The sequence below is a fragment of the Nilaparvata lugens genome, chromosome 7 (genome assembly GCF_014356525.2).
Source record: "Nilaparvata lugens isolate BPH chromosome 7, ASM1435652v1, whole genome shotgun sequence".
NCBI classification, from domain to species: domain Eukaryota; kingdom Metazoa; phylum Arthropoda; class Insecta; order Hemiptera; family Delphacidae; genus Nilaparvata; species Nilaparvata lugens.
Window position 1 is genome coordinate 62984449 of NC_052510.1, and position 19202 is coordinate 63003650.

Consider the following 19202-nt stretch of genomic DNA (forward strand, 5'->3'; position numbering starts at 1 on the left):
ACTTCCACACTCCCCAAAATGATTCAACCCACGACAGGGACGGCCAGGAACGAGTCTGTAAGGAGGAATTTCAAATCGAGCGCGGAAGGAATGTTGCGTAGCAAGAAAGAGTGATCGACTATTAGAAAAGAGCTATCAACTGCGAAGGCCCGCTGCTCTCTAGACCAGAGCATGATGGCTACTTACTTGAGGGAGGATAAATTTGAGAAGTTCCTCCTCCAGATGCGACCCCTCATGCCCCTCTACACGACCAATTCACCGCGCGGAATTTTTTTCAAATAAGTGAGTTTCTCTGGCGCACCATGTATAAGAAGGTATGTCATGGTATAGGGCGTTTATGTTGCAAATTTCAGTGTTATCTCAAGCCGATAGTTCTTGTATTTCTTTTTCGTGAAGTTATGTAACGCTGTAGTCTCTCATACTGTGTCGTTCTTGCACTCTCACCCCAACAAAACAGTGATAATAGACAATAGTCGACAGTAATCGGCTTGAGTTAACGAAAAATTGGCTTGAAATTTGGAACATTAACGACCTATACCATGGGATATCTTCTTATGCTATGTTTTTTTTCTATGGCAGGGCTAAAAGGGAATAGTCCAAAGGGATACCGTATCTTCTTATGCTACCTTTTCTCTATGGCAGGGCTGAGAGGGAAATCAAGGGAATTATATTTTTCCCCCTGTGCCGGTCACTGACTCTTTTACTGATATATGGGAATACTGATATAAATTTATATATATTTTGGAGTGATCCGTGGTCTAGTGGATAGAGTGCTTGCGTGGCAGCATAGAGATCCCGGGGTCAAACCCTCTCAATACCAAAAGTTTTTTTTTTAACCAGATCACTCCCGTGTTATCGGTTGGGCACGTTAAACTGTCGGTCCCGGCTGAAGTATGACAGTCGTATGACCCATTGACGGCTTAAATTATATATTCAGGCGGTGAGATCTTCCCGCAAGGGACTCCCCACCAACAAAAGCCATACGAATTTACTTTTTTTTATGGGAATACATCTTTAGAATGAACTGTTTGCTCTTCGATGATTTGAAAGTTTTGCATCGCTGTATGATTGTCGCTGATTAATGATTTTTTTCTATTTTTGCAGGAACTCCACCATAGAATCAGTAAGAAGAATCACTACAAACAGCAAATAGATATCGCCAATTACATCAAAAGCTTGGAAATCGAGGGAGAAATCACTGATGAAATGTATAAAAAAATAGCCGCCGACATACTGTACAAAAAGCCCAGAGTAAAAGAATCGAAAGAGAGACGGCATGACGGCAAGAACAATGGGTTGAAGAAGGATGGAGAGAAGAAGAAAGAGGACGGAGAAGAGGAGAAGAAGCCTGAGGTGAAGAAGGAGGGAGAAGGGGAGGAGAAGAGTGAAGAAGTGAAGAAAGAAGGTGAGGGAGAAGTGGGTGAGAAAATGGACGACAGTGAAGAAGTGAAGGAGAAGGAGGAGAAGATGGAGGTGAAGGAGGAGGAGAAGAAGGAGGAGGAAGAAGAGAAGATGGAGGTGGATGGAGGGGAGAAGGAGAAGAAAGAAGAAGAGGGAGAAGGTGAGAAGGTGGCAGAGAACGGAGACAAGAAAGCGGTCGAAGAAAGTGTGGAGAATTCGGAGGAGTATTTGAAGAAAATGGTGGAGATCACGGAACTTCTCAAGAAGTCGGTGGAATGTCACAACTTGGATAAATTGAGTGGTAAGTAAAATCAAACAATTCTATTTCATTTACAATTTTTCTATAATTTTGTTTTTGGCAAATAAAATTCATTCATTCATTAAAAAAAATTACTATAGTGAGGTCCACGTTATAATGGCAATGGAGCAAGATAGGAGAAAAACGTTGCCGATCCTCTGTCTATGTCAATGCCTTCTATAGACGGTAGCTGATACAGGTTTATTGATGTAATATTAACGGTACAATCTCGTGTTGAATAATCAGTTATATAATATCAATCAAGAAATTATATTTTTCAATAATTTCATGATTAAAATGAAATATTCTGTTAATTAATTGTTAATTCTACATTGTTAAAAGACAATGTGGCAACAGAGCAAAGCGAGAAAGAGATAGCGCTACCCGCTTTGTTAAATGATAGACAAGGATAGCAATACCGTAGCTAATCAAACACTGCCATTATAACGTGGACCTCACTATTGATTTCTATTCATTTTGAATGGTTGAAAACTGTAAAAATAGAAGGTCCACCATTACAGGTTTTATTCTTGACGAATAAAATATAATTGATTATTTTAAGGTGGGCCGTTCACTGGAACCGATTTCGTCCGAACTACCATCGGCCGAAAACTACCGAACTCGTCCGAACGATCCCCCAACAAAGAAAGCTATAGATGCTCGTCCATTGCAACAGGTTCATACGTCCGTGCACGGCCGTCTCCGGCCGATCAAGTTTTCGATCCGAATTGAATGGGATTTTCCGGTTCTATCCGGACGAAGTCGAGCTGAGACATCATCCTAACCTCAAAATTGTTTCACAGTCTTGTCTGTTTTTGCTTTTTGAACTTGTTCTGTTTTATAAAGTTTTAACTATGGTCAATGAAAATTTGATAAGTTTGGTTCAAGAGCATGTTCCATTGTGGGATATGCGAGACAAAAGATATCATCGTCGTGATGTTCAAAGGAATCTGTGGACAAGGATTGCTGAACAAATAGGATCTGAAGATAAGATTACTAATTTGGTGGATATTTGTTTAGTCAGTTTTCAAAATCTCAATATAATTATTGTTTATGAAGAATTTTGGTGGCTATGATAGTAGTTAATTCAATATTCAATAGTTCAACCAACTACTGAACTAGACTGACGTAAACGGTTCCAATGGACGACCATATTCGGCCGAATTAACTGCCGGCAGATTCGGCAGATTCAACGGATCGGTTGAATACTGCTCCAGTGGACGGTTACCCTTGAGGTCATCTACTCTATTTGCTCATTTATTTTCCCTTAAGAACAAATTATAGAAGCTACTTCAATGTTTGCCACGAGAAAAGACTCCACTAGAGTTGTTATTTTTTTATTCATCCATGGAATGTGTTCAATAATTTATGATTACCCTGTTTGCAGAAGATTGTAATTTATTGTTTGGTTTGCAGAAGCAGACGATGTAGTGATAGACGACCTGGTGGCTGGCATGGAGAATAGGGAGCAGTGGAAGGAAATATTGACGGTGGCCTTGGAGCGACACAGGAGTGGGCTGGCCACCACCCACATCTGGCCCATCCTGACGGGGGGGCCATTCGAGCTCAGTTGCTGTCTGGAGGACTTCTACAAGCGCGATCTGCCCGTCGGAGCCGAGGTATTTATTGAACGAGTGACTAGAGCCTCGAGTCGGTGTACGTTTGTGGGTTTGTTCTGCGATTACTTTATTATTTTATTTATTTACAACAGTATGTGAGCACCCGGGAAAATCCCAAAAATGATCCCCAATCAAGAAAATTTCAAATGGAGGATCTGATAATAGCATAAGTGAGGTTGAGTGGTAGACAGGACTTCTCCTCCTAATAAAGAATTATTTCATTTCATAAGCTGATATCCAATTGTATATAGGGTGTTTTTTTTTCCCCCATAAAAACAAAATACAAAATAAAAAAAACTTACAAAAGAAATATTCTAGATTATAATATTATGCTATTTTACAAATAAATTGAAATTACATGGCACCACCCAGCAAGGGCAAAACCCTGACCGCTGAGTGAGAGTATCAGCTGTTTAGACAATATAAAAATTTATTTACTAATAATCAAAGCTACAAAAAATCGAAGTTAACAATAAATTACTAGTAATTATAATATTTGACTGATGTCGAAGAAAAATTTTTGTATCACCCACTTATTTATCTGTTCCATCCTCTGTCTGCCCCTATTAGAAAGATATTCTGACAATGCATTTGGCATGATATTTATTATTTTTGAGCTAAGATACCCCAATTGTCTTCGCACTATTGTCAAATCTGAATAGTTGATATCATAAATGTTATGAGATGTAACTCTCAGGTTATACATAGAAACGTTATTATTCACTGTAAATTCATCCTTCCTCATCCATGCATAATAGAGAAGTTACTTTATATAAATTTGACGTACTGTCATCACTTTAAATTTGGCAAATGTTTCACTACTAGAAAAAGCCCTTGGCTTATTAAGAATTGCTTTTATTATCATTTTTTGAGATGTAAAAATTTTATTCATGAAAACATCATACGCTCCTCTCCATACCACTAACCCATATTGCAGCACCGATTGAACATAGGCAAAGTAAAGGACCCTAAGTAATTTAATGTCTAATATTTTACGGACTTTATGAAAGATAAAGGAAATAAATTTTAAGCGTTTACAGATATATTCTATATATGTAGAAGATTTATGTTTATGTAGATTTCAATGTCAACTCAAGCCGATAGTCCTAGTAGTTGTTTTTCGTGAAGCTATGTGACGCTGGTAGTCTCTCATATTGTGCCGCTCTTAAGGTGCGTACAGATACACGCGCCGCGAACATAAGCAATTCACTTTTAATCAGCTGATTATATCTGTATTTTTACAGAAACGGTAAGATACAGATATAAAAAGCTTGGCATCAGCTGATTAAAAGTGAATTGCTCATGTTCGCGGCGCGTAAATCTGTACGCACCTTTACACTCTTACACGGCCAGAACAGTAATAATAGACAGTAGTCGACAGTAATCGGCTTGAGTTGACAAAGAATTGGCTTAAAATTTGGAACATAAACGGGTCGTTCCCGGCCAAAACAGTAATAATAGACAGTAGCCGGCTTGAGTTAACACTATATCGGCTTGAAATTTAGAACATAAATGACTTATACCATGGGATATCTTCTTATGTTAAAACCAGAGCAAATGCTTATGAGCAAAAGGTAGAAGCAAAAGCATTTGCTCATTTTTATATATGAATAAGCTCTACCTTATACTCTTACCTTGTGCTCCTGAACTCTGGAGCAAATGCTCACGTATTTTAAAGATTTTTCATCAGCTGATTCGCTTTTGTAGCCTTACTTTGTTTTTATAGCTCACGGAAGCGCTAAATAATATATGCAAGTAGGGGGCACCGCTTGTGTTTGCGTCGTCTGCTCTGTTTTCTATTTATGAATAGAGTTTTAGGTTAGTTGAATAATAGCGTGAAAAAATGTCATCTCTGTAATAATCTTTAGCATATTCTTATAATATCAATAGCCAGCCTTCTTATAATCGTCTACACTCATCTTCTTAAATGCCTATTTCCTATTTTGTGATGGCTATCTTGATATCAGGTAGCTATCTTTTGTATTTATTCTTTTGTAGGGATAATGGTGATATATATCATGGTTGAATCTAGAAAGAGTTTTATAGTTCTCAACTATTGGTTGTGATCGTATCTGGTATAGTTTCCTCTTCTTCATACAAATTAGTTGAGACATTTTACTATGAGCAAGAGGTGATAATCTGCTCTAGACTAGACTTACCTTTTTTGAAGCATTTGCTTCAAAAGTTGAGCAAATGCTCTAGTTTATTCATACAGTTTTGGGTATAAGCTTTTACTCTTGAGCAAATGCTCAAACTATTTTTTGATGAGCATGAGCAAACGGTTTTGCTCACGTTTATTCATAGAAAATGAAGCAAATGCTCCATATTTTAGAAGTATAAGCAAATGCTCAACTTTATTCATATGGCCCATTGAATCGTCACAATCAATAATAAACACAGAAAATACTATAGTGCAAGGAGGAGACGTCAAAGAAAAACACTGCCTCTAGGAGCACCCCATGGAAGAAACCGATTAATTTCAGTTGATTTAAAGAAAATTTTTATTTTATAATAATTCTATGATATGTAATTTTCTTCCCTCAAGACATCCACACATTCATCCACTGTGTATGACGCTCTTTTTTCCCTTATTCTTCCGATCATCTTTGAAAAGTTGGAAAAATCTTTAAAATTAACTATTCAACTATTAGGGCGAGACCTTATTAGGCGGGTTTTCAAGCGTTTTCAGAGTCGGCAGGGCAGGAAGGACTCCGATTGGTTGATTGGGTTGGCGCCTTAAAAAACGTCTAATGTGGTCTCGTCCTTATAGTCGGTGCATGGAAATGATCAGATTCACAATTCAACTAGTATATGTCAAAAAGGTGAGACAATAATAATATTGAATTTGTTGTTGTGTACATATGTAAATGGTGACCATCTAATAATTATTATTAATGGAAATCCAAATTAAATACTGTAAATCGGATTTCCATCTAGCTGTTTAACCTATTGTCAATATTTGCAGTAGCAGAGGTCTTCGGGGTGATTTACAGCATTTAATTTGGATTTTCGTTAAATAATATTATTAATTCATTGCAATATCTCAGTAATTTCCATCTGGTGATCATCAATCGTAGGACTCGTAGATACCAGTTCACAATGCGTTCATATGAATCACGATGTACTTTTACTTTGATTGTTTCAGTGCAGTTGCATTTGATACCCTCAAAGATGTTAGTTGGCTACACTGTGAATCGCGCTTGGTGCTGAAGATTCCAGTCTCACCCGCGCTTGTTTGTTAACATCGTCTCTCGGCTCCTAGAATGGACTCAAATTTAAATTTATTTATTTCACACTCATTAATACATATACAGAAATCAAATAGAGTCTAGCATGACAGTCTCAATAGGACTATAGACAATCTATATACAATTTAAGCCTGGTTTTCACTGGTCGAGTAACTGGCATACTAACTCTACTCTACTTCCTTGGTCGAGTAACTGTTTTCACTACAATTGAGAATAGTAGGTTAAGTGTGTTGTCTAGTGAACAGAACTAACCTTGAAATGTCAATACTTTTTAATGAATTAACACTTAAACATTTTAATAAATAACAATACTTCTTAAACTTGATAGCCTACCGCACGACTCTACTCTATTAGCTCGAGACTGTTTTCATTAGCATAGTAGTGGTAGAGTAGAGTGAGGAGCGGTGGTGGGGGAAGGCAAGTGGTAGAGTACTATCCCACGGTGCTATCCCACTCTACTCTACTAAAAACTAGTACTCTACCATGAACGTTTTGGGATTCACAAGATAGTTAGTACTTGCTCAGGGAACTCTACTAATGAAAACCAGGCTTTAGAGCTTCTCTCTAGGGGAGCTATTATTGCTCTATTCGCTTCAAGTATTATTAAGGTCCCATTATGCAGTAGAAAGCTATCTGATTAAGATCTACTATGCCGCATCCACACGTTTGCCCAATGCTTACGAATGACGGCCAGCGCCAGAGTGTGGATGGCTGGTTTGCCAGCGCTCGCCTTTGTTGGCCATCGTTCCGAGCGAAGGCCAATGAAGGCCAGCGCTGTCAAACCATCCATCCACACTCTTGTCAACCAGTGCGTGTTGTTCCCTGTTTTGTCGTCTGCTCTGCTGTTTTTCTGTGTGATTGAATTGCTGTATAGTGAGGTCCACGTTATAATGGCAGTGGAGAAAGATAGGATATCAACGTTGCCTATCTTCTGTCTTGCCAATGCCTTTTATAGACGGTAGCTGATACAGGTTTATTGATGTAACTGTTCATTCTCGTTTAAAATAATCAACTATATTCTATTAAGCAAGAAATTATATTTTTCAATAATCTCATAATGAACTTCCATAATTAATATGAAATATTTTTTCAATTAATTATCAATTCTATATTGTTGAAAGATGATCTGGCAATTGAGCGAAGCGAGAAAGAGATACCGCTATCCGCTTTGTTGAATGATGGACAAGGAAAGCAATACCATTGCCAATCAAACACTGTCATTATAACTTGGACCTCACTTTAGGCCTAATTGTTGTTGTATGAGGGCTCTATTTAATTCATAAACAAAATTTAGGCCCGGTTTCCGAGCTCGGGATTTGGCTAAGTTCTAGACTTTAAACAGCTGGAGTCAGAAAATTGGCTTTCCGAAACTGGGCGTAGTTGCAGTCATTGTCATAGTCACATTTGAATCAAATTTCGAAAAACTAGAAAATTGAACACAAAATAAAATGAAGAGAAAATAGTGTAAAGTTTCAACTATTTTGAATTATTTAGGAATGTTTAATTCCGTCAAGGAAAAATTTTTCCAATTATAGAAATGAGAAATTAAAAACTGCGACTACTGTTATAAATACTGCGACTATGCCCCGTTTTGGAAAGCCAATTTTCTGTCTCCAGCTGTTTAAAGTCTAGGACTTAGCAAAATCCCGAGCTCGGAAACCGGCCCTAAATAACATATCTATATAATTTAATTGTATGGGCGATGTTGGGGTATTTCTCCGCAATTGAAAGAATAAGATGTTGTGAATACCACTATATTTGTTCAAAATCAATTTATGTGACATAATATCTTTGGGATTTGTACGGTTGCCAACAATATTCAACTACAGAGCTTGTCGATAGAATGATAGAACTTGAAATGTCGGTTTGCAGTTGACGATGAACCTGCGCAGACGTATCTACGGCATTCTGCTGATGGAGAAGCCACTGCCTGCCGGTGAGACTTGCCACAAGGTGCTCGAGTGGTGTGTGGACCGCGCTTTCCGCAACAATCCTCAGCCAAAGCACCTCGAAGCGTGGATGCCCAAAGGTAAGCCTCACTATCCATTTCTTCTTCGTCCAGCTCAATCGTTTGATTGGTTGGCAGCCCGCCATCTTAGGTGGGCCGTCCACTAGAACCGTTTTCGTCCGCACTAGCATCGGCCGAGAACTACTGAACGCGACCGAACGATCCCCCAACAAAGAAAGCTATAGATGCTCGTCCATTGCAACAGGTTCACACAGCCGATCAATTTTTCGATCCGGGAATTTTCCGGTTCTATCCGGCCGAACTAACTAGTCGAGCTGAGACAACAAAGTGTTCCTAACCTAAAATTGTTTCACAGTCTTGTTTGTTTTTGCTATTGAAAAGTTGATAAGTTTGGTTCAAGAGCATGTTCCATTGTGGGATATGCGAGACAAAAGATATCATCTTCATGATGTTCAAAATAATCTGTGGGTGGACAAGAATACTGAACAAATAGGATCTGAAGGAAAGATTATTGTAATGAATAACTAATCTATAGTTGGCCAAAAACGAAAATGGGTCCCTCAAGGTCAAAGCTTTCTCTTGACACCACCACCCGTCTCTACCAACACTGTTGCCACTTTGTACTAAGGGTGGCTAGTAAGAGAGAAAGTGAATGTGTGTGTGAGAGAGGGTGTGATAGTGACGTATTGCTATTGTGAGGAGTATTGTTTGTCTTATCTGTCCAAAGCCTGGATGAAGTGTGATGGGAATCAAATGAGAATTCATGCAAATTGAAAAATGCAGAGTGAAGTGGGCACTACAAGAATATTGACTAAAATAAAATAAAATTACATCACTCCACTTCCAATTAATTATTATAAAAGTCTTCAAGTAACCTTTATGAAGTAATAGCTCAGTTTATAAATAGTTGCATTTATAAAGAAAAATCTAACCATCATTATAAAATTGGATTTCTTGATGTCATGACTCAAGAAAGAGTTATACATTATACATAACAATATTCTTTCCTTCATTTCATGATGTTGAAGAATATAGCGGATGATGGGAGGAGGTAACGGGGGATGTTATTGTTCTAACTTCAAAGAATGACACAATAGAACTTTTGAACCTGACGTGCTCAAAAGAATTTGTGACAGGTAGTGACGGAAAACAGGAAGAGGGAAGGTATGAGAAGGAAAAGCGATGTTCAGGGTGTAGAAATATTGTCAATGTATATAGACTGGTCGAGTTAGGGGTGGCAACCAGCAACCAGTGGCAACATTGCAGTGGCCTTGAGAGACCCAGTTTCGCTTGGTCAACTATAGTGGATATTTGTTTATTCAATCTTCAAAACCTCGATATAATCATTGTTTATGAAAAATTTTGGTGGCTATGATATTAGTTAATTCAATATTCAATCGTTCTGCCAACTACTGACCTAGACTGACGTAAACGGTTCCAATGGATGACCATATTCGGCCGAATTAACGGCCGGCAGATTCGTCTGATCCAACGGCCGAACGGATCGGTTGAATACGGTTCCAGTGGACGGTTACCCCAAATCTGTCCATTGCTACTACTCTCTTCCATTGTACATAGCTCATAGCACCCAGAAACTTCGTCATTTGCTTCAGGGGTCTTCCACGACCCCTTTGTATACTACGCGCCCTGTAGCTTTGCCTCCGTGACTTTGAAACGGCATATTGGCAAGGTATGGTTCGCGGGGTGATATTCCTACTTTTAAAAAAACATACGCTCCATAGCACCTAGATCCTTAGATGGAGGAAGCTTCCTACAGATGTTCGATATTTTTGAACGGGTAGTATTGTAGTCTAGTGGCTTTCCGCTGATAGGCAAAGCTACAGGACCCGGACTGTGCCTTCCAGAATACTTGACGTGAATGCGTTGTGTCCTATTAAGGTGCGTACAGATTTACGCGCCGCGAACATGAGCAATTCACTCTTAATCAGCTGATTGTATCTGTATTTTTACAGAAACGGTAAGATACAGATATAAAAAGCTTGGCATCAGCTGATTAAAAGTGAATTGCTCTTGTTCGCGGCGCGTAAATCTGTACGCACCTTTATGTGTCCAACCCAAGAATGTCGTCTGTCCCTGAGAAAATTCAGAAGAGATCTCTTTGCCACCGCCCTTTGGAATACCTCCTCATTCGTGACTCTGTTAGTCCAATCTTATTTCGAGCATTTGCCTCCAACACCACACTTCAGAAGCATTTAGTCCCGGTTGCACAAAAGACGGTTAAATTTTAACCGTGATTAATTCCACGAGAACCAATCATAGAAGGCCTTCTATTTAGGCCCCGTTGCACAAAAGCTGGTTAATTTTTAACCGTGATTAATTTCACGAGAACCAATCAAAGATACCGTCTTTTCTAAAAGGCCTTCTCTGGAAATTAATCACGGTTAAAATTTAACCGGCTTTTGTGCAACCATGCCTAAATAATTAGAACGCCTATTGTTTATTTGAAATCCTAAAACTTGGGTAGTATAATGTCGTGAAATTTGGTTGTCGATTGGTTGATTGTGGTTAGTTCTCTATTGATAGTTATGGCGTTCGCACTTCAGCTCTGAAGTTTTAGATAATACCTCTTGTGATCAGAGTATTCTTCTTTTGCATATATTCCTGATGCATAGGCTAGAGTGACGTTGACATTCAGTTTTTGATTGTTATTGATGTAGGAAAGATTATCGGCAATATTGAAGCAAGTATTTCTATGAAAAATTGCATGGTTGCCTGTAAAGTTGGTATACGGGCGAAAGTTTTTACGTGACAACGACTTTGAGTGGTAAAATAATTTGAATGTGAATATTCATTCCTATAGTAGGAAGAATGATGAAATAATAGTATCAATTTAAAACATTTATTTATACAAAGAATTATATTTAAAACATTAATTTATACAAAGAATCTCGCACTGAATTTCATATTAACAACATTTTATTTTTACCTTCACACATCTTCAACAAAATCACTCTGTCTCTCTCGCTCTTAGGCGGGCTAACTGTGCTCGATTCAATTTTTACATAGCAAGTCGCGCTCATTTTTTCAAGTTAAACAAATTATTATTGGCTGAGAAACGATTTATACTACTTTTGTGATTGAAAACTACCACAACATTGTGATTACTACAACATAACCTATTCACTTATACCTATTATACTTACACTTATACCTACCTATTCACTTATACTTATTCACATAACCTATTCACTAAGTAGTGGCGCAGTCGCAGGAGATTGCTCCGTTTCACTCTCTCTCCAGGTGAATGCCTTCCGGTTGCTGTTGCTGTTGCTGCTGCGTTGTTCGCCACTGCTCCTATTCGTGCTCTTTCCAGACGACCGTGAACCGAAACGAACGCTCTCACTCGCTCTCATTGTGAGCGCATAACGTGGGAACGTAACGCAGTTTCTTGAAGTGTCACCCGGCAAACCAATTTATAAGACGTTGTCACGTCAAAATATTTTATTAAATCCACTTTTGTCTAATATCTCTTTATTGTAGGCTGATATTTTAGACAGTTACTCCTAGATAGGCTAGAGTGACGTTGACATTCAGTTCTTGATTGTTCAGGATGTAGGCAAGGTTATCGACAACATTGAAGCAAGTATTTCTATGAAAAGATTTTATTGAATCCACTTTTGTCCAATATCTCTTTATTGTAGGCTGATATTTTAGACAGCTATTGCCTTACATAATCTCTCTTACATTTCCACAAATGAATCATTGATTCTGAGCAAATATTAAAGCTGAATGTAGGTTGTAATGATAATTAAAAATGATTAATACATTTTCCACTCAAATTTTGAACAAATGTATTCTAAATATAAAATTGTATCGCTAATACACGTTTCCATTTGAGTTCTCTATTCCAAATCTGAAACTCAATTCTGAAAATCTGATTTATCTGATTCTGATTAATACATTTTTCCACTCATAACCCTCAATTTTGAACAAATCTATTCTAATAAATATAAAATTGTATCGCTAACCCACGGTTTCATTCGAGGTCTCTATTCTAAATCTGAAATCATTTTTCCACTCATACTCCTGAATTATCAAGTAATCTATTCTAAATCTGGAACTCAATTCTGAAAATCTGAATCTCCCTCAATCGAGTTATGTAGGAAAATACACTCTTCCCTGAATTTTGAGCTACTCTATTCTAAATCTTAAACTCAATTCTGAGTCTAAATTTGGAGCTCCTCTATTCTAAATCTGAAACTCAATCCTAAATCTAAATTTTGAGCGACTCTATTCTAAAGCTGAAAGCGTATCGCGTGCATATCGGAGCCGTCAGTTGTCTGATAGGGGCCGTTGACGCCGTTAGGGAAGCGGGTGAAGCTGAACGAAGACGTGTGCGTGTTTTTCGACTCGGACGAGGTGCTCACGTGACTGCTGCTCGCTGAGGAGGAGGAGGAGGAGTAGAATATCTGCTGTGAAGTGCCCGGAATGTGGCCTGGTTGAGTGTAGACGTGGGACTGAGGAGGGAAATTTTTACAAAATTAGTCCAGTAGTTGGCATCTACATTTTCCCACCACCGAGACTTTAATGAGATGTTTATCGTAATGTTAATGTTGATAGATTGGTGATAGTAGAGGTTATAGTAGTTAGCCTCTTCATATCCCCACCACCGAGGCATCAATAAGATATTACTGTTTACCGAGATGTTGATAATAATAATTCTTAACAATAGTTGAGGTAATGATAGTTGGCCTCTACTTTTCCCTTCCACCGAAATCAATACTTGAGGTAATAATAGTTGGCCTCTACTTTTCCCTTCCACCGAAATCAATACTTGAGGTAATAATAGTTGGCCTCTACTTTTCCCTTCCACCAAAATTTAGATTATTTATTCTAATGATGACAGTATTGCTACTTGAAATTGAAATGAAAACTTTTAACCTCCACCAAATTTTGAAAATTTGGCCTCCAAATTCCTCCACATAGTGCTCTACTACCGTGACTTAGATTTTCCTTTTCGGTGATGACAGTATATTGGTACTTAAAATTTGAAAAATAAACGTCTAACCCTCACCAAAATCTTAAATTCCGTCTAGAAAGGATTATATTTTCATTGCATTTCATGTTATTTATTCATTATTATTGTCATTTGTTACGTGAAGCCACAAATCTGAGCAGAGCTCAAGTGGCATGTAACATGTCATGAACATTTTTCTATGCAAAGTATATGCATCTGTATCAACTCAAAGTGTGAAGGCACCACAACATTCCTCCATTGTATAGGGACACGCTTGCACAAGTACATTAGTAATTGAAGACCAGAAAAGCCTATGACTACCACATAACCGTATTCTTTCGGGTAGACAATTGAAGAGCTTGAGTCCCGAATAATATGGTCCTTTTTCCAAAAGTGTCAGTCTGTGAGCGGGGTACTGATATACAGCTGAACTCTTTGCTCTTGTGCTATAGTCTCTTTTTACAGTCTCAAGGAAGTGCAATGCTGGGACCGTGAGAAACCTGTATTTTCTAAAAATGGGCCTACATGAATTGGATGGCCGCTAGCCCTCCAAAACACGAACAGCTTTCTTTTGCATCTTAAATATTGTATATAAGTTATTTTTACTATTCCCCCAAAAGAAGATGCTGTAGCGAATCAGTGCTAAAAATATTTAGTGCTTTCTTTTGCATCTTAAATATTGTATATAAGTTATTTTTACTACTCCCCCAAAAGAAGATGCTGTAGCGTATTAGTGCTAAAAAATATCCATGATTCACCTTCTGAGCTGTCTTTATAGTGGATGCAGTCCTCACAGTTCTCAGCGCAAAAAGAGCATGATAGAGCTGTTTTATAAGTTTTTCCAAGTGTTCATATTAAGCTCCGATTGAAATTGATCTAGTGATCTAGTTCTAATCTATTATATTAATAGTTATGCTTCAATATTAGACCATCATTAATGTTACTATTTAATAATTGTCACGTCTGAACCGAAACATTTAAAACTACCTTCATGATAATTCAGGAATTACAATATAATATACACTGCTACTTGTAGGTATACCTTTGAACCACCACCAAGGTGTCGAACAGTCGCTACTTTCTCACCCCCAGTTGCACGTACATCGGTTAACGTTTAATCATGATAAAATGCTATACTTTAATCGAGATTAGCGCTAACCGATGCATTTTGATTGCACAAAACAGAAATTTCAAGCTATAACGCCGATTAAACTAACCGGCGTAAAAAATTTTTTAATTCTGATTAGTTGGTACCATTTTAACGGCGATTAGCTGAAAAGAAGAAAATTTGGTTGCCCAAAAGTAAAAATCGAAAAATAACGTCGGTTAAACTAATCCACGTAAAATATTTTCAACAGGCCATTCACGGGGAATTAAATCCAACTAACGCCGGTTAAGTACCTACTGATAGCTGTCTTCCAATTAGTTTTTGGTAAAAAAACTACAAAATTCAAAGTATGAGCTAAATTATGAATGAATTTCATCCGTTAATAAAGTAGAGAAGTGTATTTAGCTGATATTAGATTCTGTTTTTTGAGGTTAGTTTTCGATCTGTTGTGACTGCAGATAGCACTTGACACTGGCGACAGAGCATTCTTATGGCGCATGCCTTATGAATGGTCACCGCTTCAATAACATAACCTCAAATTTGTTCAGAATAATAACATCTGTCGGTTGAATTAGTCTTGCCGGATTGTAAAACCATTAAAATCTTGGTTAGGTTTACTCGTTCTGTTCTCACTTTGAGAAGATATTGCTACGTGTAACTTGAAAAACCTTTCTAAACCACCACCGTACCATTCCTAGCCAATTCTTTGCTCTTTTATATAGTATAGATTATATATGATCACGTCCCAACCAAAACGTTTTAACCACCTTCACCAAAGCCTAATTTAGGATTTACAGATAATGTTTATTCGGCTTCTTGAAACGTTTTTACCATCACCGCAGTTTTCAAGCAGTGACTACCTCTTTCTTGGTGGTCTGGAAGTTTGTGGTCTGCGGCAGTCCGTTGCTAGACTGCTGTGTTACAACCACGTTCTTCTGCGGCGTGAGCTGGTGGTTGAAACTGTTGACAGTTGGGTTGTTGGAGGTTGATCGTTGCGTGACAACTATGGAAGGCTGTTGGGTGCCGGGTTCTGATTGGAGGACGTTTGGCACGTTCTGATTGGTCGGAAGCCTGGCTGGGCTCTGATTGGTTGCAGGTAGCCTGGCGGGCGGGAACTGTGTTGGATTAGGATTAGTTGTGGGAAACTGGTTTTGGTTAGTTGGAAACTGGTTGTTCTGTGGTGGTCTGATGTCGAACTGTTGAGTCGGTTTAGTTCGGTCGATGACTGTGTTCTTGTTGTCAGCTTTTTTGAGCGATTGCTCGTACTGCGCTTGCGTGGATTCTTCGGGATGACTCACGCGGCCTTCGAACAGAAAGACGCCCGTCTGACTGTTGTAGATGAAGAAGAGGAAGGGGTGATCGGCGGTGAAGGTCACCTGTTGCGGGGTGGAGAGTGGGACTAGACCGGCTTCTGTGAACGGAGAGAAATTGTACGAGGGTTAGCGAAAAGTGGAGAGATTATTGAGAAACACCTACTTGCACCAAAGTCTGTTGAACTTTTAACTCCTAATCTGAATTAAATGCCACGAGAACCAATAAGAGAAGCCTTCTTTTCAAATAAGCCTGCTCAGATTGTTTCCAATGAAATTTAATCAAGATTAAAATTAAACAGGCTTTTGTGCAACTGAATATATGGGTTGCTTTCACAGTAAAAGCTTGAACTGAATTGAATCAGTAGGGGCCTATTGCATGAGAAAATACAAAATAATAATATTAGTAGTCAACTGGTTATTAGAATAGGAAATGACATAAATATTAGTTTGTTTTTTCTGATGCAAAAGGGGCCCTAATGGTTTATCCTCAAAATGTACCAAATTATAACAAACGAAATTTAATTCAGTTTAAACTAGCACTCTGCAAAAGGCACTTGAAATCGTTTGTGGTTGATATATTTACACAAGCAAAAAATCAAAACTATGATTGGGAGATAACAACAGAATCAATCCAAAACTGAATTAAAACTAGATAGTTAATAGGCCTACAGTCTAAATGAGGTCATTATACCAATTTTTATAATTCACAAAAATTACATATAATATCAGCAACTTCCTGTCAAACGCTTGTAATCCTAATTATTGATATAAATAATAATAATAATAATAATAATAATAATAAATAAATGTTTATTTCCCAAAAAACTAAAACTACAACATCAATTACAATATTAATTAGATAAATTACAATATTACATACAATAGTTAGTTACAAAAAATTCTTATAATGTGTCCTCTACTTGTTTAGTTTTTTCTGTGTGGAAATTGACCTACTCCACTATGGCGTACCATGTTCTAGAGTAGGTTATATCAATCATCGTACTTGACTTGATAGAATTATTTATTTATAAATTTGATAATAACTAAATATTTCAACCATAATGGTTTATGAAACAAAATTAAGAAATAGAAGTTTGGGAAATTATTATCTATCTCTTCTTTCATGTATATTGTATTTATTCGCTTCAAATAATATATAAATAATAATAAATACTGAAGTAGTTTCAATGTGATATAGATATTTGGACAAGTTTCAATCCTTATCTGCTCCTAATGTTATATATAGTTCAGTCACAAGAAATAGCTTGAAATCTTGAAATATTGTAGCGGCCTTATGGGAAACCCTTTTTGTTGATTTATACGTGTGTAGTCTATAGCTTTATGCTGTTTCTACCATTAAATATATAACTTAATAGCAAATAATAATTTGAAGTTAAGATAAGTATGTTACCGGTTACAGCCGCGGCATAGGTTCCCTTCTCATTGACCTCAATACGGGCTTTATGCACAATGGAGTCCACTTTCAGCTTTTTGTTGCCCTCAGCGATGTTCTGTAGATGAGCTTTATCGCTGAATATCTCCCTTGTTTTCAGCTGAAACACAAATTTTCACATTTCTATATTTTTTTGGGATAGGTTACCATAGAAATTTGGCAAAAGTTGCTTAGTTCTGAATTATTGAATAATTATAGTATATTAACAAAGAGTGTATTTCCTATCCCGTACGTGTATAAGCCAGTTCTTTCCTTTATTATATTATTATAGATATATAGATGCTGTATGTTGCAATAATTCATTTAAAGTAGCAATAATTGATAAAAATAATGTTTACTCTCACATCATGCAAGGCTGGTAAAATATCAGTGTCAAATTCGATGGATTAGATATCGTTTCATAGTTTAGGGATACATACATCTTGCAAGGCTGGTAAAATATCAGTGTCAAATTCGATGGATTAGATATCGTTTCATAGTTTAGGGATACATACATCTTGCAAGGCTGGTAAAATATCAGTGTCAAATTCGATGGATTAGATATCGTTTCATAGTTTAGGGATACATACATCTTGCAAGGCTGGTAAAATATCAGTGTCAAATTCGATGGATTAGATATCGTTTCATAGTTTAGGGATACTTACATCTTGCAAGGCTGGCACAATATCAGTGTCGAATTCGATGGTGAACCGAGGCAGTTGCAGGATGACCTCAGACGGTTGCTGTTGAGGAAGCACCTTGAGTAGGGTGTTGTGTTTCAGGTCCCTAGATACCTCGTGGATGCCGTCCTTCTTCTTCGGCAGAACTATTACCATGTGGTGCTTGTTGTCCTGTGAGCAACAATCAACCTTCAAATATAGCGGTGGAAATCTACTAGTCAAAACATAGTCATGTGGAGACAGAACTATCACCATGTGGTGCTTGTTGTCATGCAAATGAATTGTTGACAATCGGTTAATTGTAAACAATTGGTTGCACTCATCAAATTGTCAACAATTGATTAATTGTAAACAATTGGTTGTCCACATAACATTGTTGACATGGACAATTGCTCAGTCATAAACAATGGTTTGCCCACATCAAATTGTCGACATATGATTAATTTTAAACAATTAGTTGCCTACATCAAATTACCGATGATAATTGTTAGACAATTGGCATAAATACAGACAAGAATCGTAGAAGTTTTTGCCATAAAATAACTTAAAAATGCATCCTCATGGCTTTCTGTCGGTAGGGAAGCTCCACCTCGCCTGAATATATCATTTGAACCGTCAATGGGCCTTATTTATTGTCAATGTTTGTAAATTGTTTTGACCGAACGTTGGTCTACCTGTGTTGACCTAACCAGAATGCACTACCAATGAAAATTCGTTGATTTCAGCTGATCTATATCAGCTGATGTTTTTATTGGTGTAGGAGCCCTACCTGTGCTGACGTCACCAGAATGCACTATGGTTTTGACTACGGAGGTAGTAGCCGTTCTCACACTCTCATCCTGCCAAAAACGTAATAATCGACAGTAATAAATTGGTTTTTGAAACATAAGCCACCCAGAGCATGGGATATTCTCACGCTGAGAGACTACCAGCGTCACATAGCTTAACCGTAAACAAGTACTAGGACTATTGGCTTGAGTTAACAAGAAATTTGGAATATAAACGCCCTATACCATGGGATATCCTCTTATGCTATCTTTCCTCTACAGTAACAAGTCAAATATACTAATTTATAATTGAATATTGGGTATCAAGTCTATTTCATCCTCAAAATATATCAACTCAAAATAAGTTTTTCCTACAGATACCATTTCTG

At 37.6% G+C, this 19202-nt stretch overlaps 2 protein-coding genes and 1 long non-coding RNA gene across 4 annotated transcripts in view; 2 read left to right on the plus strand and 1 right to left on the minus strand.

The window, feature by feature from the left end:
* LOC111058202 (constitutive coactivator of peroxisome proliferator-activated receptor gamma) overlaps positions 1-19202 on the plus strand; it is an 80470-nt gene that overhangs the window by 13937 nt on the left and 47331 nt on the right. For both annotated transcript variants that reach the window (XM_039433366.1, XM_039433365.1), the window contains exons 5-7: positions 1105-1702; positions 3116-3318; positions 8439-8595. In XM_039433366.1, the coding sequence (XP_039289300.1) occupies positions 1105-1702; positions 3116-3318; positions 8439-8595 (958 nt within the window). The remainder of the gene's footprint in view (positions 1-1104; positions 1703-3115; positions 3319-8438; positions 8596-19202) is intronic.
* The window catches only part of LOC111058203, a 42854-nt gene continuing 35792 nt past the window's right edge, over positions 12141-19202 (minus strand). Inside the window, exons 13-16 of the mRNA XM_039433364.1 lie at positions 18032-18217; positions 17346-17487; positions 15482-16032; positions 12141-13013 (exon numbers count right to left, since the gene is read on the minus strand). Of these exons, the coding sequence (XP_039289298.1) occupies positions 12792-13013; positions 15482-16032; positions 17346-17487; positions 18032-18217 (1101 nt within the window). The 3' untranslated portion in view covers positions 12141-12791. The remainder of the gene's footprint in view (positions 13014-15481; positions 16033-17345; positions 17488-18031; positions 18218-19202) is intronic.
* Positions 13012-13534, plus strand: LOC120352503. The gene is made up of 2 exons (XR_005571887.1): positions 13012-13233; positions 13336-13534. It is a non-coding gene; the product is annotated as an uncharacterized LOC120352503 (long non-coding RNA).